This window comes from Mastacembelus armatus, chromosome 24 (assembly GCF_900324485.2).
Source record: "Mastacembelus armatus chromosome 24, fMasArm1.2, whole genome shotgun sequence".
Classification (NCBI taxonomy): Eukaryota; Metazoa; Chordata; class Actinopteri; order Synbranchiformes; family Mastacembelidae; genus Mastacembelus; species Mastacembelus armatus.
Window position 1 is genome coordinate 17,659,164 of NC_046656.1, and position 27,395 is coordinate 17,686,558.

The 27,395-nt window shown below is 39.8% G+C and overlaps 3 protein-coding genes across 3 annotated transcripts; 1 reads left to right on the plus strand and 2 right to left on the minus strand.

The window, feature by feature from the left end:
• The first annotated feature begins 667 nt into the window (after positions 1-667).
• hsp90ab1 (heat shock protein 90, alpha (cytosolic), class B member 1) lies at positions 668-6,692 on the plus strand. The gene is made up of 12 exons (XM_026318119.1): positions 668-810; positions 1,857-2,000; positions 2,121-2,327; positions 2,510-2,669; positions 3,010-3,143; positions 3,236-3,541; positions 3,628-3,793; positions 3,873-4,063; positions 4,664-4,811; positions 4,975-5,243; positions 5,761-6,094; positions 6,177-6,692. Exons 2-12 carry the CDS (start codon positions 1,857-1,859, stop codon positions 6,293-6,295), a joined length of 2,178 nt encoding a protein of 725 aa, XP_026173904.1. The 5' UTR covers positions 668-810; the 3' UTR covers positions 6,296-6,692.
• A 5,712-nt stretch (positions 6,693-12,404) lies between these two features.
• slc35b2 (solute carrier family 35 member B2) lies at positions 12,405-17,206 on the minus strand. The gene is made up of 4 exons (XM_026319395.1): positions 16,986-17,206; positions 15,272-15,459; positions 14,978-15,138; positions 12,405-14,787 (listed from the first exon to the last, which is right to left on the minus strand). Exons 1-4 carry the CDS (start codon positions 17,003-17,005, stop codon positions 13,855-13,857), a joined length of 1,302 nt encoding a protein of 433 aa, XP_026175180.1. The 5' UTR covers positions 17,006-17,206; the 3' UTR covers positions 12,405-13,854.
• A 1,711-nt stretch (positions 17,207-18,917) lies between these two features.
• nfkbie (nuclear factor of kappa light polypeptide gene enhancer in B-cells inhibitor, epsilon) lies at positions 18,918-26,947 on the minus strand. The gene is made up of 6 exons (XM_026318941.1): positions 26,227-26,947; positions 22,302-22,404; positions 21,062-21,272; positions 20,709-20,797; positions 19,622-19,870; positions 18,918-19,049 (listed from the first exon to the last, which is right to left on the minus strand). Exons 1-6 carry the CDS (start codon positions 26,541-26,543, stop codon positions 18,981-18,983), a joined length of 1,038 nt encoding a protein of 345 aa, XP_026174726.1. The 5' UTR covers positions 26,544-26,947; the 3' UTR covers positions 18,918-18,980.
• Between the last annotated feature and the right edge of the window lie 448 nt (positions 26,948-27,395).

Sequence of the window (27,395 nt, forward strand, 5' to 3'; positions counted from 1 at the left end):
AAGTGCTAGAAGAAACGAAGCACGCCATCTTCCCTTTTTGTCAAGTATTCCTCCATCAGATTAAAAAGGTCCTCACTACTAGTTTATTTCCCACAGATTAACCGATACACTTGTACTTTTGTTTGATTCGATTTATTAATTTTATTATGCCTCGATAACATATGGCGGCAGCTTAGGAGTTTAATCCTTCACCCAAAATTAGGTGTCTTGATTTAAAACCTTGTTCGCGTAAATGGTCACAAGGTGGCAGCAACTGAGCACTGAGCACAGAGATTGGCTTTGTTACTTATATTGCAGTATTTTCCTGGGTATAAAGCTCTGCCTTTATTATCACATTATTTTGGGTGCAATATGGTGAAGCACCCTGGCAAATCCTGTACAGTATACATAAATCACATTTAAACTTGATTTTATTATTATTATTATTTACCAAGGTCGCGTATAACCTCGGACTACAAACACTAACATGTAATACATTATGTTGTGAAATTCAATCCTTTTAAATTTCTTAATTATAACAAATAACAATGTCTACTCGCTATGTCCTTATAATTCCTATAATTCCTTTAATTGAAAGTCAATATATTTTAATAAAATAAAACTGCCTGTTATTGAATTACCTTTTACCCACAGACTAGTTTTACTGGTACGTGATGCACCGCGGATGGATACGGCCGCACACTGTAGGGCATGTGTATAAAGATTCCGGTCTATTAAAAGGAAGTCCCTTTCCATTTTCTTGCGTCGGAGAGCAACGGGGACAATTTATTGGTTGCATTTTATTCAAGAATAGTCAACGAAATAAACAAGGTATGTACACCAATGTTTGCTCGTCCGTAGAATACATGATGGTCTGAATATTTGACTCACTAGCACAGCACAGTTATTGTTCCGCGGCTGTGTCTTAATGAGAAGTGGTGAGCATCAGAACCGTTTTGTGAGCTAACGTTACATCTAAATTAGTATGTTAATATTATCACTTGTCTATTTGCGTACCCGTTAGACGGTCGTTACGTTAATCCGTGTATTGTGAGATTGTCGCATGCTAACAGACTCTTTGTGATGCTGCTGAACGGTCTAACGAAATGCGGCACTCCGCCCCACAGTTGGGCCAGGTTTGGGCTGCACCAAGGCAGGTGTGGTGAAGATGACAGCGCTGTTTGTTTGAAGGGCCTGGTTGTGAAAATTCACACCCAGTCCGGTTTAGACCAACAAAAACGTTCTTCATTACCTTTACGAGCAAAATTCTATAGTTAGTTTGTAGTTACTCAAAGGTAATTAGATAACGACAAATAATGTGGTGTTTTGTAACCTTTACAATCTCTTCACGGCCGTTTAGGAAAACGTACAACCAATATCACGACCCTAACGTTTGACGGTTTGATTATTTTAACGTTACGTTAGTTACGTAACCATACGTAAGTGGTTGATTTGGCCTTATCTTTAGGTCACTGTCCAAATGCGCTTAACAGTAATGTTGAGTAAGTCGGTGTCTTGTACGCCTTTCAACCTGAACTGAACATCGTAACAAGTTAATATTTAAAACCACATTTCCCAGTGGTATTATTTTCGTCTGTGGCTGGCGCTCAGCACGTGTCTGCAGAGTCCATTGTGTGTGCCGGTCGACGCCATATTGGTTAAGGGCAACTTCCGCCGAGTTGTTGTCCAACGTGATAGTTGCTGCAATACCAAGCTGTCCCAAACTGGTTTGATGTCGTTTTATGATAACGAAACTAAGACCTAATCACACGACAATAAATGCCTCGTTAGGCCCTATTGGCGTTTTCCCTGGAAAATGTTGAGATCAATTTAAAACATGTTTTTGCTTTTGTTTTGTTTTTTTCCCCTCTGCACAGATGCCTGAAGAAATGCACCAAGAGGAGGAGGCTGAGACCTTTGCCTTCCAGGCAGAGATTGCTCAGCTGATGTCCCTGATCATCAACACCTTCTATTCCAACAAAGAGATCTTCCTCAGGGAGCTGATCTCCAATGCTTCTGATGTAAGTCTGCACATTTTAGTGACTATAAAAAGTTAGAATTTTGAATTAAACTGTAGGGCCACATGTGCTTTTGTGAATGTCACCTATCATCTCAATGGATTTTTGTGGAATGTTTTACAGGCTCTAGACAAAATTCGTTATGAAAGCCTGACAGACCCCTCCAAGCTGGATAGCGGCAAGGATTTGAAAATTGACATTATCCCCAACAAAGCTGACCGCACCCTGACCCTCGTCGACACTGGAATTGGCATGACCAAAGCTGACCTGATTAACAACCTGGGTACCATTGCCAAGTCTGGCACCAAGGCCTTCATGGAGGCCCTGCAGGTACTACAGTGAGGCATGATGTAGATTGCAGCATATGTAAAGTGACTACACTTCTATGTAACCATGTACTGTCACATGCTTAACTTGGAGCACAAACAGTGATAATAGACTTGGATTCAGTTGTCAGTGTTCAAAACTGTTGTGACTGCTGTGTCTGAAGATATAAACCATGTTCCCTCTAGGCTGGAGCTGACATCTCTATGATTGGTCAGTTTGGTGTGGGTTTCTATTCTGCCTACCTGGTTGCTGAGAAGGTAGTTGTCATTACCAAACACAATGATGACGAGCAGTATGCCTGGGAGTCCTCTGCTGGAGGTTCCTTCACAGTTAAGGTTGACAACGGTATGTACCATTACAATGACCACATTTGAGAAGCCACTTGTTTTTACTAGAACTGGCAATACAATTTAAAGGTTCAGCATATTTATGCCTTGTTAATCATATTGGTGCTACAGCTGGTTTGGAAAAAAATTGCATTGGCAGTCATTTTGGTAATTAAGTTTATTGTAATTTCAGTCATTTTAAAATCTATGGTATCTCACAACTTGTGTAGTCAGATTGTAGTAGCTTACAAGATATTTACAACAAACATTGATTAGTATTTTGTGTATAGTGTTTGCTTCAGATCCCAATAAATCAGTTTGGACAAAGTGTGTTAATGGCTGTGCAATTCTACTCACAGGTGAGCCCCTGGGCCGTGGAACAAAGATTGTCCTGTACCTGAAGGAGGACCAGACAGAGTACATTGAAGAGAAGAGGGTCAAGGAAATTGTCAAGAAGCACTCTCAGTTCATTGGCTACCCTATCACCCTCTTTGTAAGTATTGAATTTGACCTGATAATGTCGCACTTTCTTTTAGTTCAGACTACTTAAAACTGATTTTACAATTTCTTCATTCTGATTTGTAGGTGGAGAAGGAGCGTGACAAGGAGGTCAGTGATGATGAGGCAGAGGAGGAAAAGGCAGAGAAAGAGGAGAAGGTAGAGGGTGAGGACAAACCAAAGATTGAGGATGTGGGCTCAGATGATGAGGAGGACTCAAAAGACAAGGACAAGAAGAAGAAAAAGAAGATCAAGGAGAAGTACATTGACCAGGAGGAGCTGAACAAGACCAAGCCCATCTGGACCAGAAACCCTGACGACATCACAAACGAGGATTATGGAGAGTTCTACAAGAGTCTGACCAATGACTGGGAGGATCACCTGGCTGTCAAGGTAAATGCTGAAATGACTGCTGTTAGTGTGTACTTGCACATCAGCCAACACTGACCTAAACTAAAGTGAATTCTTACCTTTTACAGCACTTCTCTGTGGAGGGCCAGCTTGAGTTCCGAGCCCTGCTGTTTATTCCCCGCCGAGCACCTTTTGACCTCTTTGAAAACAAGAAAAAGAAGAACAACATCAAGCTGTATGTCAGGAGGGTCTTCATCATGGACAACTGTGAAGAGCTCATCCCAGAGTACCTCAGTAAGCTGACTTTTTGTTTTAAAATGGCACAGCTTTAATTCAATGCTGAGACCTGACTAATTTGACTTCTTCATTCCAGACTTTATCCGTGGTGTGGTGGACTCAGAAGACCTGCCCCTCAACATCTCCAGAGAAATGCTGCAGCAGAGCAAGATCCTTAAGGTCATTCGGAAGAACATTGTCAAGAAGTGTCTGGAGCTCTTTGCCGAACTAGCTGAGGACAAGGAGAACTACAAGAAGTTCTATGAAGCCTTCTCTAAGAACATCAAGGTATCCAAAATGCATCATGCTGCATTTTAGAAAATAAAATATGTCCTGCATATCCTGTGGATTCATAGTTTAGCTTATTCTTACACGTGTCTGTTGTTTCAGCCTTGAAGGCTGCATCAACAGCTTTTTCAATTTAGACTAAATTAATATACACTAATTGTACTTCTCTCAACCTCAGTTTACTATTTTAAAAAAAAAAAATTCAACAAAAACATGCTTTTGGCAACTGTCAGTGTATGCTTGATTTAACTTTACACAAGTAAATCAAGCATACACTGACAGTTGCCAAAAGCATGTTTTTGTTGAATTTTTTTTTTTTGATTTAACTTTACACAAGTAAATCAACCTTGGAATGTAAGTTAACATTTGTTTGGTCTTTGAGTCTGTATAATGAAGTAAAGTTTAGCTTAGTTTACAATCAAGTTATGAGGGAGTCATGTGAAATGTGTTTAATAGTGTCATCTAATCTTGTGAACTGGTTTCCATGTTAAAACATACTGAGTTAAACCCAGAGTTTAGGTCGGTAAACGGTTAACCTTACTTCATGATTCAGGCCCCTGGTGTTTTGGAGTCTAACAGTTGTCTGTCACCTCTTTGTAGCTTGGCATCCATGAGGACTCTCAAAACCGTAAGAAACTGTCTGAGCTGCTGCGCTACCACAGCTCCCAGTCTGGAGATGAGACAACCTCCCTCACAGAGTACGTGTCCCGCATGAAAGAAAACCAGAAGTCCATCTACTACATCACTGGTGAGTCTTACATAAAAGCAGATTTTTCTGATGCCTTGTCGGCATACTTTACTTTTTTTTTTAAATAGCTTGTACAATTGCACTGTGTGCATGAACAAGTACATCTTCATTGTTTTAAAAGCAAACTGTAATAAAATTAGATCCTTTTAATATTTATCTCTAGGTGAGAGCAAGGATCAGGTGGCCAACTCTGCCTTTGTTGAGCGAGTCCGCAAACGTGGCTTTGAGGTCCTGTACATGACAGAGCCCATCGACGAGTACTGTGTACAGCAGTTGAAGGAGTTTGATGGGAAGAGCCTGGTGTCTGTCACCAAAGAGGGCCTGGAGCTGCCAGAGGATGAGGAAGATAAGAAAAAGATGGAGGAGGACAAGGCCAAGTTTGAGAGCCTCTGCAAGCTAATGAAGGAGATACTTGACAAGAAAGTTGAGAAGGTCAGTCATCCTAATGGCTGCCCATGATTTCCTGTTATATTGAAGGATTTTAGGTTTTTTAGTTGACAGCCTCTTGTTTAACAGGTACCCTAATTCCTCTCAACTTGTATTGTGGTGAGTTTATGCAGCCTTGAGGTGACCTTTTAAGATTCCTGTTAGTGTGCCCTGTTTGTGCCAAGTGTGAGGAAATGAGTATTAGGCAATTGTGTGGCTATTTTTTAAAAAAAAAAAAAAAAAAGAGGAATGTCATACTATTCTAACAGTTGCCTGGGTTTCAGTTTGTACAATCTCTTGTCATAGAATGTGAAACTGGATAATACTTAATTTGGTCTTACTGCATGTTTTAAAGTATGCTACAACTGGTAAACAAATTGTTGCCTTGGGTCTGTTATGTCTAACATGACTTTTGTGCTAATTAACTTGAGCTCACCTGCTGTTGGATTTTAAGATGTGCCACAGTGCTGCTCACACACTTACATACTGTGTTCAAGTCTGGTCTCTTCTGTTTCTCATCCAGGTGACCGTGTCCAACAGACTGGTGTCTTCACCCTGCTGCATTGTGACGAGCACTTACGGCTGGACGGCCAACATGGAGAGGATCATGAAGGCCCAGGCACTCAGGGACAACTCCACCATGGGCTACATGATGGCCAAAAAGCACCTGGAGATCAACCCTGACCACCCCATTGTGGAGACTCTCAGGCAGAAGGCAGATGCTGACAAGAACGATAAGGCTGTGAAGGACCTCGTCATCCTGCTGTTCGAAACCGCCCTTCTTTCCTCAGGCTTCTCCCTGGACGACCCACAGACCCACTCCAACCGCATCTACAGAATGATCAAACTTGGACTGGGTAAGAACAAGATTTAAGTTTTGTAGTTGTGATACACTGGTTACTTGCATTGATCTGTAACAAACAATCCTTTTATCTATAGGTATCGACGATGATGATGTTCCCATAGAGGAGGCCACCTCTTCCTCTGCCCCAGATGAGATTCCTCCCCTAGAAGGTGAAGGTGATGATGATGCTTCACGCATGGAAGAGGTTGATTAAAACTATTCCCCGTCCATTCCGATTCCCAACACTTTAGCCTCACTTTTCAATTCTTCATCCTAAAACTGCAGTAACTGCAAAACAAATAGTCATTCATGTTGTGTGGTGGACCAGTGTTGCTCGTGTCTAGAGCACTACTCTGCAAGACCCTAAGAAAAGAAAAGCAGTTTTGGTTTTTGCTGTGTAAATTCATGGTGACAGCACATTTGTTTTAACAAGTACCCTGTTGCACTGAGTTTTAAATACTGGAGTGGTAAATGTGTGAACATGGGCATGTTACATTCCATGATCAGGTCTGGTGGGTTTCAGAAGGTTCTGTTCATGTGCAATGCTGCATGGAGGGAAGACTGTATGATTCCTTTGCCTGAGTCCAGGCTTGTCTGTATTCAAAGTCTTGTTTTGCAAAAAATTAAAGAAGTTAATACCTTAATTGTCTCTTGTATCTGTGCTTTAATTGCAGTTAGTTAAAATCTGTGTCTGTACACTTTTACATAATATAATCAATATTTGATAACTTTTAGACTTGCCAAGTTAGCTTGTTTCTCTGTGGAACCACTAGGTGGAGACATGCTACATAGTTTCAAGTAAGTCAAAAGGAAGGAATGCAGGAGGTTCATGAAAATATATATTTCAGTGGTTGAATGTGACTATACATTTAAGTCTTGAAATATTTTGCTTCTGCACCATGTTCAGTAAATTAATAATTGGTAAATACAAATAGAGCTGAGATGACCACACAATTGACAAAAATATTGTTACATTTGAACTATAAATGTCACTTCAGCCTCTGGGTAATTGTGATAAGCATATTTTTATCTCAATTTTACAAAGCAATCAGATAATCACTGGCTACAGTGTTACAGGAAGTGGTTATTTTTAAGATTTATTTTAAGCAATCTGTTACCACTGTTCTCAGTACTTTTAAGTAAATTTTCCTGATTACACTTAATGTTTTCAGTGCTAGGCATACTTTTACACTGAGCTAGAATTTATCAGGGATACTTCAATAAAATCAATGCAAATGTTACTAGTAAACAAACATGAAGTCTGAAATATAGTGAAGTTAAAGCAACAAAATGGAAATATAAGTGAAAAAAATCTAAATTGTACTTTAAGTACAGTATGAGTAAATGTACATAGTCACTTTCCACCACTGCATGTAGGAAACCAATACACAAAAAATAGTTCCTGCTAAAGTTTATATAGCATTAAAAACTAGTATGTGGGCAGAATTACATTCTAAAATACAGGTACACACTGAATGCACAAGTATCAAAGTGTGAGGCATCGTCAGCTGAACTCTTTGGGGGAAATGTAGAGTTATGTAGTTTTCCTGGAAGTCATGTGTTTTGTACAAGTGTGAGGGGGTGGCAGCAGCTTTTCTGCTCTCATAAGTAAAACAGTGAAGTGTGGGTGTCTGTCCCTCCTGAATACACACTCGCTCCAGTCAAAGTGTTAGTGGGGAACTTCAGCTGTGTCATTCAGAAACATGCTAAAAACTTTGCTGCTTTTGTACCAACTCTAAAATCTTACCTTGCCTACCTCCTTACATTTGCCTCATCTACAAATCCTTTGCATTACAGAAGAGAAGTATTCACTCCATAATAAAAACTAAATTACAAAAAGAATGCATTTTAAGTGTGTGTACTTTATATCTATTATAATACTGAACTACGACAATATGTGTCTTTTTAAGTCAAAGCATCCAATACAACCTCCATTTATGTCATTGCACCAAAGGAAGACATAATTTGCTAAGTAAAATACATAAGTATGTGGACACTTCATATAATTGGTAAATAAACCCACAGCCAGTAATCCACTGCTATAATAGCATCCAGTGGGTGACGAGACCTGGCTCACAGTTGCTGTTTTCTGTTTCCTCCTTTTTGGGCCTCACTTAATGTTTTTCCCACTGCCTCTGTGCACTATTACCTAAAACATTAATTGTATTTGGCCCACGACTGTCCATATATCTTTAGTCATATCATGTAAGTAGAATTGATGCCAAGGATACTATAATTTGTGAAACAGGCTGTCATTGTGCATTATTTGTTAAAAATAAGTAATCAATCCTCCACTAATATAACTTTTAACTTTTTACATATTGATTGTGACTTGATGCATCTTCAGTCTACTCTCCTGTAAGTGATGAGTTTGATCAAAGGTTGTAAAGGAAATGAAATCCCTTTAAGCATACTGGGTCTAGACTAAAAAAAATAAATGCAAATTTCACAATGAGGAAATATTGTGACAGGTGACCTGAAAGGGTCTGTATCATAGTAACTCACTCCCTTGTGTAAATCTGCTCTCAACCGACAAATGCTGACTGTATTAATTGAAGGGGGTTCCTGGTGTTACAGCGGCCTGTGGTGCATAAACATTTGTTTTGTGTGTCAAATGTGAATACAGCTTGTGACCTTTGCAGCCTGTCATCTCGTTTTCCTAACTGTGTCTCACTCCAGTGCATGCCAAAGAAATCATCTTAAAATGTGTTGACTGGTAAACTGCATGCCCTACTTAGAAACAGCACTTGTTCAGTCACACATACTTATAGTTTCATTTCATTTGATTCTGGACCAACCTAACAAAATGTGATTCTATGTTTCTGTGCATTATATGGTGATTTTAATTGATTGAAACCTTGGGTGGACCGCTACGAATAAGTGTGGTTTATGTATCACTGAACAAGATCTGCAGATAACATGGGATAAGGAGATGATGTAGTTTACTTACCATTACAGTCTACAACTGTAACCACACCAGTCAGCCGACCTGTGTACAAAGTATAAATTGTGTAATTTAGTTTCCATGACATTTACCATTCTAAATGCCAGAGAAAACATAACTACTACTCATGATATGAAACAATTTTGTAACAAACATCAGATACTGTTATGTGACAACGTTTGAGAAACACTAGACAGAAACAGGATCAACACCCACACTGTAGTACGGAAGCAAGATGTGCCGATTAGAGGCCTACAGCCACATATGAAAGCCATAAAGCTGTATGACTAGGTGTAACGCAGTGGAGAAAAACACATGCTCTGTCTTATGGTGTTTATGACCCACACTACAGTAAAGCAGTGCGAAGTGATGGACTAAAAGTTGGAAAGGCTTATGGTCACAATGCTGCTTGTTGAAATTCTATTAAAGAAAACCTTAAGGAAAGGTTTGGCATGTTGGGAAATATAGTTATTTGGTTTCTGACTAAGAGTCATTAGAAGACTGCCAATACGGTTGTATTGTATCGGTTGTATGCTAAATATCAAGCTATCTTTAACTAACTTATCACTGGGAACAGGGGTAAACAACTGGCTCTGTTCAAACTTAAAATCCATCTACCAGCTCCTCTGTAGCTCACTAATTAACCATTACATCCTAATACAAAGCGTAAAAGCAACAGTTCACTGTTGCACAGCAGGATGTGTGCAGGAGTATTTCTTGACTGGAACCAGGTGCCAAATAAGCTGCAGGGACTCCAGCTTTCTGGAACACAATCCTTTATTGTCTCACTTTGATTTATTGTATTATACAAACTATCGTAACAGTATTCATTAGTGAGGCTCAGGGCTTCTGGTAGACACTTTTTGTTATCTTTGTATAGAACCAAGCTAGTTGTTTCCCTCTATTTTCAGGATTTGTGATAAGGTCAGTTAGCCAGCAGGAGCATCATATTTAGCATGCAGATGTGAGTGTGGCACCAGTCTTCATATATACTGATCGAGATATCATATTTCCCAAAACGGCAACTTTTCCTCTTACAGGGTTTGATACATCTCACTCTCTCAGCAGATACTAATCTCCCTTGACAAAGCGATGAAGCTTCTTCGAGTTCAGATGTTCTACAAGGTATCAACAGACGTATCGCTTTCGGGAAGCTCCCAAATTGCCAGGCATTGTCAATCAGTCAAATGTTCATGCCGGGTGCTAAAAGTTACAATAAACCCATTCATTCTGTGACATCCCTGTAGTCAAAACGAGAGCCCTGAGTGACTGGCCCGACTGGGGCTCAACGTGGAGGTCTCCATTTTTTGCGGCCTCTTGTACCCCCCTCCCCCGACTTTCTGGTTTGTTATTTGTCTTATTAAAAAGAGGACTGGAGACACTGACATTGTGATGCTCCAAAAGAAAATGGGGTGTAGGACGAAATGAGGTGTTGGGGAAATTCCCCTAGTTGAGTATCTGTGATATTGATAAAACAGGGGGAAATGTTTTCTTGTGCTTCACAGTCAAACCCAGTCTTCAGTTTTATGTTCGGTGAATCATAATAGTGGTCTGGACTATGAATCAGTGTATAGTGCAAAGAGCACTTCGGTTTCAAAAACAATGAATGCAGCCTTTCCTTGAAGATCAAGGCTTGAGTATGGAGAGATTTTCCTACAGAAAATGAAATTTTAAACAAAGATCTGCAGCCATGGTGTGGACATGTGGTCTTCAGGTAAGAGGGCAATCGCAGGAAAACATGTAACACCGTAATAACAACATGTTGTAATATCGGTGCCATTATAAAAAGCATATTTACTTGTTCTATACGAACATCACCTTTAAAAACTACTTGCAGATGACACCCAACTCTATATACTACTAATCTTGTGGATCTGAGCTTCTTTATTCCGATATTCCGATTCAACCAAAATTTCCCCCAAAGGTAGTTATTGCTCAAAAAGGGCAAACGAAAGTTATAGTTAATTTCTTAGTCACATATATGTAACATAAGCAACAGAGCAATAGTCTATTATTGAAAGATCAAGATCAGACCCACAGAGAAGCTTGCATTGCATGCACGCTTTAATTACAAGAAAGCTCAGCTATTGTTGGGCCATGTTCACAGGTCTTCCCAGAAAGTCAAACACAACTCACAGCTCCATTTTTAGCCACATTAGCATTGCACATTGACAGTGCCATTTATCAGTTCACACTATGGTCCAGACCTGGTCCAGGACGTATGATGTTACCGCTGACTAAACTTGCAAGTGATCAAGTGATCAACCCCAGTGAATAAATGAAGAAATAGTCAAAAAATATATTGATATCGGCATGACAGTAACATCTGGAGTGTTTTGAGTTAAACATCTGCTCAAAAATGATCATTGGTGAACAAGGCCAAGCTAAATCTAGTTTACCAAAATAAAAACTGAATCTAATCATTTTTTATTGACTCATTATTTATTATAGCTTTATTGCATTATTTTTTGTTTCTATCAATTCCTACTTGACTGTTTATGGTCATGGTTCATATATAGTCTTATAGGAAATGGACTGATATTCGTCTCAGTCTTTGTTTGTTGTTTGTTCACTTTAAGAAACATAAAAAAGGTCAAGTTTAACAATAGGATTTTTTGAACCACTATTTTTAGCCCTGGAAATGCATATTCAGAAACAACAAACCAACCAACCACAGCCAGGCATCAAAAAGTCTGTTGTTCGGGGTTTGTTGTTTATAGCCTTCAAAACTCTTGTAAAACCACATGAAAACAATTGTCAGCTGTATAAACAAACAGGTGACTGAGATATTTAATAAGAATAATGTTTACAAACGTAAGTTTTTTTTCGCTTATGTCGTTTTAAAACAGGATGCTAACGCTAGCTAGCATTAGCCGGCTTGTAGGTTACGCAGCATAGTTAAACCGCCTTACAAAGCTAAACTCTTAGCACATGGTGCTTCTCATGACTTTAATCATCATGTTTCCAAATTCAGAAGTTAGTAAGTTAGAAAACAAGACTTACATTTCACGTTGGATCTGGATCTGTAGGATAAGCTCATGTTAGCTCATGCTAGCTGATGTGCGTACCGAAAAAAACAAAACATTTGTCTCAAGGTCTTGGCTACTTCCGATTATAAACTCCATTGTAAAGCTGGGAACACAATCCTACAACTTTAGCTACAGCAAAAAAAAAAAAAAATGAGCCGCGTTTTTCCATCCAGGTACAGCACTGGCGTTTCCACCTTTCACCTGCAGCCAGCCAAGAAACCTTCCGGTTAGGGAAACCCCCAGTCCATGCCTGGAGTTCATGAACCATGAACAAAACAATGATTTACCAGAAGTTAAAGTAGCAATAAAAGATCAATATGTCTCATAAAATAATGCATCACCTTTTCAAATTCATGAAAAATAAATATTTTATTGAAAAAAGATGTATCCTGTAAGCTGTATGTTAATATAGTAGTAACCTCATCAGCATGTTCAAGTCACTTTTTAGCATTTACCCCAAAACACACAGCTCCACTGTAAATCCTTTTAAATTAACTACACTAATGCAATTAGGGATATTTAATTTATTTTTTTATGATTCAATGTGCCAGTTTAAGAACCTTTTCACCTATTTAAACTGTTCAGCCGTCATGAATGCAGATCCTTACAAAAAGAGGGTTGATAATCTTTACCTGCAGAGCAAACAGCACAGGCCTCAATGCAAATCCTTCAGCACAACATCAAACAATGAAATCAGTCTGGCCTTCATAGTTCTAAGTTAATTTAATATGTCTTATTAATTCAGTCAGGAAATAGTTGAATGATAAAAACAAGGTACCAGCAGCATTGCATTTCCCTTGTATGCATTTTGTTCTGCCCCTTTATAAGTAAAAATACTATAGGCCAAGTGTTAGCCACTGGGCCTACAGTATTTTTCATATCCTTGTCACAACAATGAGCATCATCAAGATCCATTCAGTATTGTTCCAAGCATTTACATGGAACATTGAAATACAAAGCAATCATTTACAAAAGTACACAGACAAGTTGGTTGGAAGTAAACAATGACTTGTAGATATAGTTACATGGTTTTTAGCCAAATTTTAAAACAAAGTAAAATGATGCTATAATGTAGTGCAAAAAGTGCCCACATCTGGTTCAACAACGTCAGGGCAAATTATACTTTGTAAGTAGTGCACTCTGTTACACAAACTTGTTTACCACCCTTTGTTACAGATGGTAATGTGTGGAACAGGTTAATATACTGTATCTTTAACAGTAATTTATTACAGCTTTAGAAGAAAATCCCCACATTAAGACACAAAGGTCCCGACTCTCCAACATGGAGGACTGTCAGATACACATCTGCCTGCTGTGACTGAAAGATAACCCAACGCATCTAAAGTGTTGTATTTACAGAAGCTGATGGTCAAATATTTGGGATAAAGTAAGGGGTAAAATTAAGCAAAATTAATGCTTAGCCTTTTAGCTCGCAGACCTTTTCCAGGGTCACAGTAACCTTAAACTGGCAGCACAAGCCACATATGGTGGTTTAAAAAAAACAATGCTTCACTGTTAAACTGTGAAAAAGGCAGTTAGCAGTTTGTAGCTGGGGACTGATGTATTAGACAATCTTACCAGGCACTCAAAACTTCTGTGACTGCTCACCTCACAAATCGCATGAACCCCTTGGGGGTGTAAGAGTCAAAACTGTAGAATCCCTTTCTGTACGGTTACTAATAAAGAAAAAAAAAAAAGAAACGGAACAGTTCAAAAACAGACCCAAAGATAGACACAAACAAACAAAAAGCACCACAGAAAACGTGGTCATAGTCTGCAGTTTGGTGCAACTTCGCAGTGCTACACCTTTTGTGTAAGCGGCTGTGCTAACCGTCGGCCTGACTTCATGCGGCTACGTGCATACACCCGTAGGAAAAGTGCCACAAAAACCAAAGCAATGCCAAAGCCACCTACAATGGTCACAGCATGACCATAAAGGAAACAAGAAAGGAGAATGGCAATGGCCTGCCGCAGGGTCATAATGATGGTGAAGACAGCAGCGCCAAATTGGTTGATGGTGTAGAAGATAAAAAGCTGGCCGCATGCCGAGCACACAGACAGCAACACGGCATGAAAGGCAAACTCTGAATGACGTGTCATGAAGGCCAACGAGTCGAAGAAGGCACCCTGCTCCAGCAGTGAACCTACAGTGAAGAGGCAGGAGAAGAGGTTGACCCCAAACATCATCTGTACTGATGACATCTTGTGTTTGAACAGGTTGTCCTGCCAGTTGGAAGTGAAGCTGTCGAAGACAATGTAGCCAATGAGGATGATGATCCCGCTGAAGGTGGTGACAGTAGATGGGTGCTTGCTGGCCGTGCTGGACAGCAGGAACATGCTGACGCCCACTGAGATCAGCACTGCTGTGAAGTACTCCCAGTATTCATAGCTTTTACGGGAGACGATCTTACCCATGAGCATGACTGGAATGACTTTGGATGCCTTGGCCAAGACTTGGGTGGGGAAGCTGATGTACTTGAGGGCCTCATACTGGCACCAGCTGCTCAGGATGTTGGAGAGCGAGGCAAATGAGTACTTGTACATGGGTGCGCCGTGGCGAGGTTGCTTGAACAGGATGCACCAGAGGCCTGAAACAGTCAGGGCTAGGATACGGTTCATGAAGACCAAGAACTGAGAGTCCTTGAATTTCTCCCCTTCCTCTTCTGGAGTCATGGCTCCATAGGAACGAGTCATTACCCTCTCCTGCAGGACTCCCCATGTCAGGTAGGATGCCTGAGAATTAAAAAAAAAAAAAAAAAAAGAAAAGAAAAGAAAAAAGGGTTTTCAGGATTAGATCTCAGATTATTAGCAGCAGCAATTCTGCATCTTTTAGAAAGTGTAGACCAAACATCAACTAACCCTCTGTATAACTGTAAAATCTGAAAAAGACCATAACACAGTATACCTTCTGTATTTTTCCTACCTGTAGTCCAGCTGCACAAAAAATTAATTTGATGGCCTGTCTGACTGACGAGCCCGATTCTCCCTCGTTTCTGGGTGCAATGGACGCATCATCCAGCAGACCTGTTTTGGCTTCACTGCCAAACACACAGGTCCTTATGACAGGGTAGCAAATCCCACTACCTGACAGAAACGAAAGTAAAAAAATACTAAATGAATTGTAGATTCAAGGTGGTCAGAAAGGCATTCAGCACCAAATTTGTATTTTTAACTAATACATTTGCAAAGTAGATATCTTGTTTTCAAAGCTACAAACCTGTTTCTAAGTAATTGGTGCGTTTGAAGTAGCTAATGAGGAAGTAGCCAGGGATGATGATGGTGGAGTATCCCAGCATGTTGACAAGGAAGCGGAAGAGCCAGACATCGTGCCAGCCTTCCAGTAGTGACAATCCTTCTGCAGCCACAGTGAAAGGAAAGAGAAGCAACACAAGTGCAGGCCATACCCTACAGGAGTAACATAATATGGTATAATCAGGCCACACAGTACAGTAAATATATAACACACATTTGAAAAGCACGGTATTTGTAATTGCTTTTATGGGGGACAACACAGGTGCAAGAATGTACCTCTCAGGCTCAGCTACAATACAATTTCAAGTTTTTGCACACCTACAGTACTCAATATTTGGAAAACTCAGACTGATTCCTGTCTGTAAATTTAGATAGCATTATCAATATGACAGAAATATGATAAAAAGGTAACAGGAAGTCAAACACAAGGTCACATTCAGTTAGATCTTACTGTATTCTTTCCCACACCTCACCAACGTTAACATGCTAATGTTGGTTACAGATGTCTTTATGAAAGACTGAATATGAAGTTGAATATACTCAGTAATACCTGAACATTTCAGTCATTGTGTGGTTTTATTGGATTATTATTTGACTTACAGCTGATTTTTAACAGAGAAAATACTCTTACACTCACATTCTGAGCAAAGAAAAGTTAAATGAACTGCAAAAGTAATCTTTTGTGTCAGAAAAGAACGTGAGTCAGATCATGCCTGGGGACCATTTTGACTGACAGATGCTGCACAGACATTTTACTCTGAGATGAATAATGATCACAAGACCTTTATGGAAGGTCACATAAAACAATTTTTATCTGTTCAATCTGTTCTATAGCCAGCCAGGGAGAAATTAGATGACTCTACCCCCACAAACAGCTTAACTGATGACTGAGATGCAGTTATGATGAAACTTTAGCTTCCTATGAAAAAGGTGTGCTCCTTGCTGTCGTGTCCTTGCGGACTCTGTATGCCATTTTGGAGTGAGGCCGGGTCTCCTCCCAGGGGGCTTGTGAGCCTGACTCACACAGAGCCCCTTTGTGTGGGGCTTTGCTGTGGCCTGGCCAGCCAATAACCCACTGTAGCGAGACCTGGATCTGAACAAGCAGCTTATTAAATGAAGGAATGTGCTGCAGAGTCTGGGCAGCCAACCCACAGACTGTTAGACCACAAGCACACAGACAGGCCACTGCCAAAACCTACCTGAGGAGAGAATAAATGCTGGTGTTTTGTATGACTTTATGACAGCAGACATCTTGCTTAAAAATACAACGACATGACCCAGACTATGTACTTGTTATTCCTCAAGACATCTGGAAAAACTAATGTAGCTTATGCTCTGCAAACAAAGAGGGGGAAACCCAAAGTAGTGGCCCGTCACATTTTATGACCGTTTTGGGAGAAAACGTGTGAACCTACAATGGGGACGCAATTTTGGCAACGCATGAAAAATATTAGCTACGAGTTTGGTTAGATGAATGTGCTGTAACACAAACAGGACAGCTGTATTTCAGCATCTGACTGACATTTAAAAACACACGGTCACTGGAACTACGATAAAAGGGAAACTGATAGTTAACAGGCGTCAACGGTCACGTCAATTAATCGTCTGAGCTTCCACACTTGAAAGTCATCTTTATATGACACATAATGCAGGTAGCTCATCCTGGTTTCTAACGTTACCTCCATGAAAAAGATGGCATTTTCCCCAGTTTATGGCCCGACTCCTGGCGCAGGACTCACGCCGACAGACTCAAACGCCGCCGCTATACACGAAGCCGCACGGAACCGACAGGCGACAATCCTTTAATAATTACAGATTATCTTCTCTCGGGATAGCCACCCTTAGCTCTGATGGCTTCTACTTATCAATAGGTGATGTGTTCACTTGAGCAGGAAATGTCCCCTCCTCTTTACTCTTCGGACACAAACAGCGCCCTCCCCGCTGCCCTGCCCCCTGTAGGCATGGAGGAGGAACTACACCGTGTCGCTGTACTAAAGCTCAAAGTCCCCTCCCTGCTTTATATAGTAGTGATCAATAAGCACATTTACTCTGGTACCTCAGAATGCAATTTACAAGTTATTCAGCAATATGTAAAGTAGGTATTTTTTTAAAAAAATGACAATTTATATCACTGAATGCAACAGTGAACATTTTATTAAGCAGTTACTGAGGCTTGTATCACAGTCTTGCATTCTTAAAACAAGTTCTTTATTTAGATAAGGAAGTTATGGGATGGTATTCTTAAAGGTAAGTACAACTGTACAACCTTTTATCTATGCCAGTACCAACATAACCTGTACATTACAAAAATAGTCTCTGGGTTTCCCAGGCCCTAGGCTCAATGGGGAAGTAAGTATAGTTTCATAGCTATTTGTTCTAGCTGTTGACCATCTTGGTCTGTTTGCTACCGGTTGCCATAGTGCCATTGCCAAACCTTCATAAAAATATTTACCTGATAAGAGGAATGTAATCTTGTAATTACCTGTTTTTGGCTAATATCCATATACACACATGTGAGTGAGGATTTTTTGCAAGCTCATTGTTCACCCTGTCATGCTGTGGGTATGTGCTTCTAAGAGTGAGTGGAATTTCCAGCTGCTCCACAGTCTTTGTATTACAGGAGCCATCAGGAGGAAGCCACTTACAGGAAAACAAAAGATCCACTTGACAAAAGCAGCTGACAGGAAGCAAAGAAAAGTACTATTCAAAAGAAAAGGTGCATAAAGCCACTCATTCGGAAAAGATAGTCGATAACATTCATTATCATGAGCAGAAGTGCGTACAGATGTCACACATATCACTGATTCCGTACAGACAAAGTTAAAGTTTCCCTTTACCCAGAAAAGAGCAGAGGTATGCAATGTATTTTTTTACCTTTTATTACAAAATAAATGAACAGCCTATATTACCTGGACAAGCCAGTTTAGTTACACACTAAAGAGCAGTAACCGTTTTCTAACAACGAAGCTTGAGATGAGATAAATAAACCTATGTCACAATAAGAAGCAATAAGCCTAAAAAAAAAAAAAAAAAAAAAAATCAAAAGATGAAGCTGCATTTGTGTTATATATTACATTTCCATATGGGTAATCAGTTTTCTATTATGTTATTAGTTTGACACTGTAGAACTGCACGTCTGTTGGGACACAATTGCCTTTACATTTTCCATATGGAACCTTTGTTACTAAAACATTACACATTTTCAGAGTTTAAAACATTGGAGAAAATCTGGCTTGCAATAAAATACACAAGCAATCATATTATTGATAAAGTTTGAGAAACTGTGAAACAGCAATTAGCAGGTTCAATTTCTAGCCATTAAAACTAGGTAATTATGACAAAGAGGTAGAATTTTTTATGGTCAATGAAGATGTTAATAGAAAATTTGGCACTCACAGTGAGTTGCCCATCCAGAGGCATGCAAAAACGTAAAAAAAGTTTTATCTGTGTTCAATTAAGCAATTAAGTATCACTCTTTGTCGGACAAAAGTAGGATTTATATGGTTCACATATTTGTCAAGAAAATAGATAAATATAGATCAATTCAGAGTGTAATACTAACACACAGTATTTAATGAACATGTCAGCTCAAATACAGCTTTTATTTTTTTAACTAAAGATTCCTGCTGCAGTGAGGCTCCAATTTCAAGATTGTTGTCACTCTGTGACTCAGCTTAAAACTTCATGCCGACCACCGACCTTCCAGAGATCTGGATATCATCAAAAGGAAATAGAGCCAGAATCTAAAAGATAAGGAAGGATACAAACAGTGAATAGTTATTAGTTTACCAGTTTATACTAATTGTTGCCAAAAGTCACCAAATGACAGGAAAAGCCCAAACTGTCTGTGGCATTTCCAAGTCAATTTCTTCTTATGGAATCCATAAATCTTTAAAACTGAGTCACGATTTTAAAAAAAGTCTAAATGATTCCCGTAAACAACTGGGCATTGCCATTTTTGGCACACATTACTCAACCATAAAGAAATAGTTTATGTATAGGACTATTTTCAGTCCCAGATTAATACACAACTGGGGCTCTAGTGAGTGTATTTACAGCAGATTGACATCGTCTCTGTGGCCGACTCAAAATAAACCAAAATGCCCATGTTGATCTGAATAAAGGGTGACATCATGTAAAGCTGTGGCTCACTGATGCATTTTTAACTGTTAGATGTTTTTGGACAACAGTGGTTTACAGAGAATTAAGGCTTTGTCTACACAGACATTGTTGGATGAGATCTTTTGGAAGAAAATAAAAACTTTGCCAGCCTATCCTTCTGTGGATTTTACTATTAATAATAATAATTACTTACATCGTCATTGCCATCAGCCAGATCCAGCGCCGTCTCATCCTCCATGTTTCGTAGCATTGTGTCAGCACCAGACTGGCAGAGGAGGGTGGCAATGGCAGCATCCTGCCTTCCCACAGCGAGATGCAGGGGTGTGCAGCCATTAAACATGGCAGCATCCACGTTGGCTCCCTTGTTGAGCAGCAGCTTCACTGATTTGATGTCATGCAGGTCTACAGCAAGGTGAAGAGCTGTTTTCCCACTGGTTCCTTCCTGCAATGAGAAATACTCTAAATACACCCAGAGCTACATAAATGAGTTAATAACATTAAGTATGTTCTTTAAATTGTGATAATTATCATTTGATATTTTTCTACTTGTAAGTATATAGAAAAGTATTTTGTTATATTTTGTTCATTTTGCATTTTTTGACGAAATAAAAATAATTTACAAACTGTATGTGAGGCAGAGTAGCACGTTTAGCTGGTGATTTACACTGAGAGGAATGTCTGGGGTAGTTTTAGGACCGACTTCCATGTTCCCTTCCATCAATAGAAAGTTAAGAGTGGCTGTTCAGCCCAGCCTAATCATATCTCAAATCTAATTATGTCTCTGTGAATCCTGCAGGAAGCCTTGAGCTCAGCTCATATCACTATCAGCATTGCACAGGTGCAACAGATTTATAGACAAGAACATAACATAACAAGGAGTTTGAAAGAGATAAGTGTGATTATAAATACTGGCACATGTGACACATGTAAGACACTGTACGGCAACACAACACAGATACTAATTCAACTTGATTACACACAGACAAACTGTGATGTTTTTAATCTTTTCCTTTGTTCCTTTTCTTTTATATATATAAAGCCCAAAAACCAGTCAGTGACAGCTGCCAGGTAGAGATTTACTGTTTAAAATCCAAAACAATCTGAGGCTTATTTAAAGTGCTCTCTCTTGCCAAATTAAATTAGGCTAAAAATTAGATACTTTCCACACTGTGAGTTGAAAGATTTAGCGTGGATTCACCCTTTAAGTATTATTATTATTATTATCATCATTATAGAAGCCATGTGATGCAGTAAAGTAAGGCGTGCTTTGACAGACTAACCTGGATATTCAGGTCTGCTCCCTTTTTCACCAGGAGCTTCATAATCTCATGTTGCCTGTTCAGTGCAGCCAAGTGAAGACAGGCAAGACCTGAAAGTACACACTTTGTTTAAAATGTGGAACATGGAGTTCATTTCTATGTCAAATGTTAATTATTTACTTTAAACACTGTATTACATTAAAGACAAACCTTAAATGTACTAAAAGGCCATGTTACAGTTGGACACACAAAGAAAATCTGAGTTGCATAATGTGAAAAATTCAGTTTCAGAAAATCTCACTGAAATGGTTACACATTTGATGCAGACACATACAACACCAAATCATGAGGCCCTGAATTGATTTTTTTTGTACCTCTCCAGTTCTGGGTTTCAAGGACGGGTGCCAGCTTGCTGGGAGAAATGTCTCTAGTCATCTCATTGGCGCACTCTCTCTGCCCATGCTGGCAGGCCACATGGAGCGCTGTGTTCCCATCCTGGTCCTGGAGCTCCAGGCTGGCCCCTTTCTCCACCAGGCTCTTCACTGCAGTGGTGAGGTTCAGATAGGTGGCCAGGTGTAAAGGACTCTGAGGAGCACGGGAAAAAAAGGATGTGTAATGCAATCAACACTGCATGTCTCTGGTGAAATACACATCATTTATCTGTCACAAATGCCCAATTAAGCAATCTATCAATTAGCAACAAGTTTCACAATTGCTTAAGTAACTTATTATGGAAAAACACCTAAGAACATCTGTACCTTCTTTACTTCAACTCTGCCAGTCCTACCTCTGTTTTCTGCATTGCCCAGACTGTCTTTTAACAACCCTCAGAGAACAGACCTGTCAGCATACTGCTGGTGGTTTACACATGGACAGCTAAAATAAACACAAAACCCTTCCTGATGAGAAAGTGAGAGTCACACTATCTGCCCAAAAGTAACCTGGTGGTTGCATTGCATTTTGGTGCAAGACACAAAGCAAATACAAACCCACAAATGCACCACCAATGATATCAATGGTTTCTTTTTTAATGTCTGACGGTAGATTTAATTTTTAAAAAATGCAAAGGCAAAGAGGAATTGTTATTGGTAATCTCTCCGAATGTGAGGTCTTAGAATGACTGCTGAAAGGAAATTAGGCAACCAAAATCACTTCTGTGATAGCACAGAGCTGACTGAGTCAACGCAAGAAGTGCTGAGTATTAACTTCAGATGTTTCCTTTTGACAGTTGTGTTAGTCTGCTGTCTTCACTATGGTTTCTGTAATAGCAAGATTCTGGTCTGACATCTTGAATGACTGGAACAATTCCTCCACCCACATCCACACAAGGATACACTCCACAGCTCCCTGTGGTTCTGTTTCTACAGGAGGTAGAGGAGGGGAGTTTCCATTCTAAGTCCCCAATGAGCTAACACTGGAACCACCCACAGTGACGTCCCTGACAGACGGACAGACTGCAAATAAAGAGGAACAACAATTCTCTGGAAGTACAGAGATATAAATAATGCCAGTTTCCAAGATCAAGACACCGATAATGAGGAAGTCATTTGGTTTGAAAAATTCCAGTAGAAGCTGCAATATGCTTGTATAGTGAATAAGTCATGTTGCATTTACCTGGTATAAATTGTTTTGGATGTCCAAGACTTCTTTTGGGAATAGATGTATCAACTGCTGAGTGATGAAATCGTCTTCATGGATGATTGCTAGGTGCAGGATTCTACAGAAGTGGCAAAGAATAAGCATTTTTTTTATCCATTATGCTTGCAAAAACATGCAGGCTTACTTTATCTTACATTGAGCAACCAACATAAAAAGTAGCAGAGTTGAGCAGAAGAGAAAAAAAAACAAAACAAAAAAAAAAACGCTGCATTTCAACAACAAAAAATGTTGCCTCATAATTTTCTTAAGTACTCATCTCAAAAGACTACCTCAAAATGTAACACTTCAGCTGAATGCTTAGTTTAGGGATATTATGCAATGCAATTTTTGTAAAGAGAATGGCAGAACGAGCTGTTAAACTAACAGGGCTCGTTAAAAGCGAGTATCAGCAGGCACATCACTGTAGTCTGCAATTTGAATGGTTATGAGCAAATGACAAAACAAAAACACACTAACCTCAAAACCTGAGTGGGAAGTTGTAGCAAACAAATGTGTGCAAAAAGCAGGAAATGGAACCAAGCATTAGTTCTTAATTTAGACTAACCTACAGTAAAACAACACAAAGAGGCCTCCTGAACAAACAGATCTGAAAGCATTCAAATCAAAGTGTAACTTTAATTGGTTGAAACTAATTCATGTGCACCACTTAAGGCTTTGTAACCGGCTGAGACTGACTGTGTCAGAAAACAGCATGGACTGTTAAATGTACATTACTGTGCTACCTTAAAGACGAAAAGTGAATTTATCTTCTTTCACAATAAATGTCATTTAACCAAACGCTGGGCGCCGCAGCCTTATTCAGAGACAGACGGTGTGGGATCAAAAGTTTCTACAAACTTTCAAAGCACAGACATTTCATTCAACTTTCCACTTAGAGCAAGTTACTGATTGCCTTCTGAGCTCAAGTTAAATGATTGCATTACTAAGCCAATCGTTGCAGGATTTAATAATTCCTAAAATAATACTAAATTAATTATCAGTACAGTCTCTGATTGGTTAGATCTTAATCTACAATGTTGTGCAATGGTTGACACATTACTCATTACTCAGAAACTGAAATTAATATTCTGACCATGTGCTGTGGACTCTAAATTATGGTTAGGTGCATGGCACTTATTTCAATATATTTTTTAATGTGTCTAGATTTTAAATGAGCCTACGAATGGAAAAGAAAAGAAAAAAAAAACCTAACAGAATATAGTCTAGAAAAGTGCAGTGGACTCCAGTTTGGAGCCACCAGAACTATTCCTAGAGTTGGACGCCTAGTCAAACTATTAACCTGGTGAGGGGAGAGGAACAAGAACAGAAACCAACAGTCACTAACAGAACTCTAGGCATCCTCAGCAGAGATAGGAGAACCAGAACAATGACCATCTCAGCAGTACTTCCACCAATCAGGCCTTTATTGTTGAGAGGACAGATGGACGCCACTTTGAGGTAAAGACGTGAGATCCAAAAGCCCAGATTTAACCCCAGAAACAGCAGTGGACAGACCTGAAGTTGACAGTTCACAGATGCTTCCCACAAAACCAAACAAATGTTGAGATGATCTGCCAGAATAAGGATAAGTAGCCCAAATCCAGATGTGCACAGCTTGCGGAGACTTAGTAACTGTCATAACAGCTCACAAACAGCTTTCTTCAAAATAGTGAATAAAGGGGTTTCAGTTTCTCATAAATAATAAATAAATACATTTTACCCATTTAACATCAAAGCTACAGCACAGAGCTTGTAGAATGTGAAGGGAACTGAATACTGCTTGAAGCTACAGCATGAGTGATATCAATCTTCACAACAACTTTTCACACCCGAGTCACAATTAAATAAATATGGGGACTCAATCCTTCCTTGTTTTGCTGAAAAAGTCAACTACTGTTTTTCGATCAAAACATATTGCAAAATATTAAGAGTGGGACAAAAAAAATTACAGGAGGTAAGCTTCATCATCATCATCACCATCATCAACAACATAAACATAGTTCTACAATGCTCTTGTCGTTACTGCAAGTAAACAACTACAGCCCATCACCAGTTGTAACTGGTTTGGTATTGTCTGTAAAAAGAAGGAACTGGTCATATATAACATCTATGCAGCATATATCAAAATACAGCTACTTTCGAAACAATTGTTATTCAAGTTTTTTTTGTTTTTTTTTTTGCAGTACATTGCTTGCTTGCAGCAGATGATAAGCTGCTTTGTCTCCAGGTCAGTTATAATAACCTGAATATTTTGGGGTTAAAACCAGCAATCTGGATACGTTACCCTACTCTGGGAAAACGTGTTGGGCATTTTTCACTGCAACTGTAAATTACTTGCAGTAACTTATGCATAAGCTTATGCATTATTAAACTTTTGTCCCACCCGTCATTGTTATCACTGATTTAAATGTCTGCAGAATAATGGATTTGCACTTCCAGCAAGTCAAGCTTCTGAGCAACATTTTAATGTGAAAGGGACTTCCTGGTTTCGGTAAGACTTGAATGAATAAGAACTAAAAATCCCACAGGGGAAAATAATTTTTGCATGATTCTCACTCACTCTAAGCAGCACATTGTGGTGTTTTTCAGGTGCTTTTATTCCCTCCCAGGTATCTATAGTTAGGGTGTGAGAATGAAACCATGTGGCCCCAACAATCAGCAACCGGAAATGAAAAGAGGTCAGAGACACAACAACACTTCTGCAACACAGTGACTGCATTACAGTAGTCACTAACGAGCATGCTTTCACGTCAAAACAGACTGATGACATAGCATTACATGAGTGGGACACAGCAGAAGGTCTACATGGGCTGATAAAGCTTTGTGTGGAGGTTGAGATGTTTGGATTGTGTGCAAAAAGCTGCAGTTTCATTGACTCAAACTGAGAAATAAAGAGCAGCAAACAGCCACTGGCATCTAACCAACCGACATTTGATGCCTGGTCCGGTAGAAAAAGAAAAGAAAAAGAAAAAGAAACACAGAAGCTGATGAATTATGAATTTCTTGATCCACCAGTAAAGATGCGTACACTGTCCTATCCTGATCAACAAGTTTCAGGGATCAAAAGCAGACTACTCTGCTGCCTCACAGCATGTGCTTTGTCTGTACTGCATGGGGAAGTCCAGGCCTATCTGTTTCACTTCTGTTTTCTGACGGAGAGAGGCCTCACAGAAGTCCGTCCACATTCGTGACACCAAGTTCATTAAAAACTGTCTGCAACAGGATCACACCTTTATGAAATCCCCTTCAAAACCTGTACCATGGGAAACTGCCACAAAGTCAATGAGCCTGACCAATTCAAAAAAACTGCCATTTGTGGGTGTGTTAAGTTCATCATTTCCAGTGGAATAAAAAAAAAGAATTTATGAGCTAGAACCACCACTAGATCTCAAACTATCTGCCATGAAATTATTTCTCAAATTAGCTGAATCTGCAACTAGTTTGCCATCTGATTGACCAATAAAGACATATTTCAAGCAAAAAAAACAATAAATACTATGTGAGAGAGACTTTGCTGCTTCTTTGTTTTATATCAGTAGGAACATGCCAAGGGAGATATGTTTACTTTTTTGGTCATTTTAAAGATCAAATGATTAATCAGCCAACCAACCAGCTGCTGATGGTGAAGTAACCATCACCTGGCAGCTGACAGACTCTGGTAATTACAGTGGACAAGTTAAAAATGAAGTTATGAAAAGAGTAAATTTCCTCTTTCTAATGTTTATTCACTTTGGGATATTTGGGTCCAAAAGTTGAAAACTGTTTTTGAAATTTGTTTAAAATGCTTTTCACCATATTTGAACTTTTTACCACCTGTGTGCAGCAAAGACTCAGGCAATGTGGGAAAAGTCCGGCAGCTTCTTAATTTCAATAAAAAGTTAGATAATAAACAAAAACCTACGTGTCTCCTTCTTCAGTAATAGTTGTGAGCAGGTTCTCCTCCTGTTCAGACAGTTCAGCGCTTTGTTTCTGCTCCTCCCGGCCGCTGGAAAGTTTGCAGCCCTCCAGACTGTCTGACAGACTCTCCCCCGTGATGGACGAGGAGCCGTACGCCGAGTCCAGGCGCTCTTCCATGGCGGAGGACTTCTCCCTCGGCTCGCTGAAGTCGGAGCTATTCTCCCGGGGCTCCTCCAGCTTCAGCGAGCGATACGAGTCGATGCCCGAGTCTGTGCGGTTATCCTCCAGAAAGTTGTCTTTGCCGCACTCGTCGCTCGTCATGGTGATGAGTGGCCTCGCTGGGTTTCCCTCTCCCGCCTTCCCCGAGTACTTAAACTCTAGCAGCGGATGTTTTTCGGGGAGAGCCCGCGGACACCTGAGGAAACCACCGCTCCTTTGTGAATCCAGAGACTGAGCCGCTGCGTCTCATGCCACTAACCGAAGAGACATTACCCCCAAGCAGCAACAGGCCTTCGGTTATAACGCTGGGATCTTTTTAAAAGTCTCGAAACGCGACACAGTCATCCCCAGAAGTGACGGAAAGTGCTGAATAACAAGCGGCCGCCAGTCGTCTAAAGAGCCGATACCAGCATGGACTCCAGGTGGTGAGCTACGAGCTATGAAAGGCGATCAGGGGAAGAGCTGACATGTGAAAGTCGAAGCTGTTTTTGTCACGCGGGGGAATCCCCAGTGCGCGTGAACGACAGCACACGCGCCCGAGCACGCACCGGTCACCTGGAGAGACGTAACGGGCCAGCTCAGAGTGGAATAAGCGTGATTTTCAAAATAAAAGTGTTTCACAAATCGACACGACCTCGGTGGGATAATTTCAGATCTGGGCTTTGACATGTCAGATCTAGGGTTTAGCGCATTTACACAGAGGTGGAATAAGTTTTCAGAGGTTTTACTTAAGTAAAAATAGCAGTAACACTGTGAAAATACTCCACCAGAGGTAGGAGTCCTGCCTTCAAATCCTACTTAGGTGAAAGTGTCTGCTATCAGCAAAACTTACTGATTATGGAGTAAAATCACAAACAATATTATATGTATGATGTTTAATATTGCATTAATGTACAGCATATGTTGAACTTGTTTAAAATTGGAACAAGGTGAAGTACTTAATAAATTGTGGAT

Coding starts and splice junctions, on each gene's coding strand:
- hsp90ab1 (XM_026318119.1), top strand. CDS start 1,857: ATGCCTGAAGAAATGCACCAAGAGGAGGAGGCTGAGACCTTTGCCTTC. Junction 2,670..3,009: donor CACAGTTAAGGTTGACAACG/GTATGTACCATT, acceptor TTCTACTCACAG/GTGAGCCCCTGGGCCGTGGA. Junction 6,095..6,176: donor AATGATCAAACTTGGACTGG/GTAAGAACAAGA, acceptor TTTTATCTATAG/GTATCGACGATGATGATGTT.
- slc35b2 (XM_026319395.1), bottom strand. CDS start 17,005: ATGCCATCTTTTTCATGGAG. Junction 15,460..16,985: donor ATGCCATCTTTTTCATGGAG/GTAACGTTAGAA, acceptor TTACTCCTGTAG/GGTATGGCCTGCACTTGTGT. Junction 15,139..15,271: donor CACCAATTACTTAGAAACAG/GTTTGTAGCTTT, acceptor CGTTTCTGTCAG/GTAGTGGGATTTGCTACCCT.
- nfkbie (XM_026318941.1), bottom strand. CDS start 26,543: ATGACGAGCGACGAGTGCGGCAAAGACAACTTTCTGGAGGATAACCGC. Junction 20,798..21,061: donor TGAAACCCAGAACTGGAGAG/GTACAAAAAAAA, acceptor GTGTACTTTCAG/GTCTTGCCTGTCTTCACTTG. Junction 19,871..20,708: donor GAGCAGACCTGAATATCCAG/GTTAGTCTGTCA, acceptor TTCTCATTGCAG/GAAGGAACCAGTGGGAAAAC.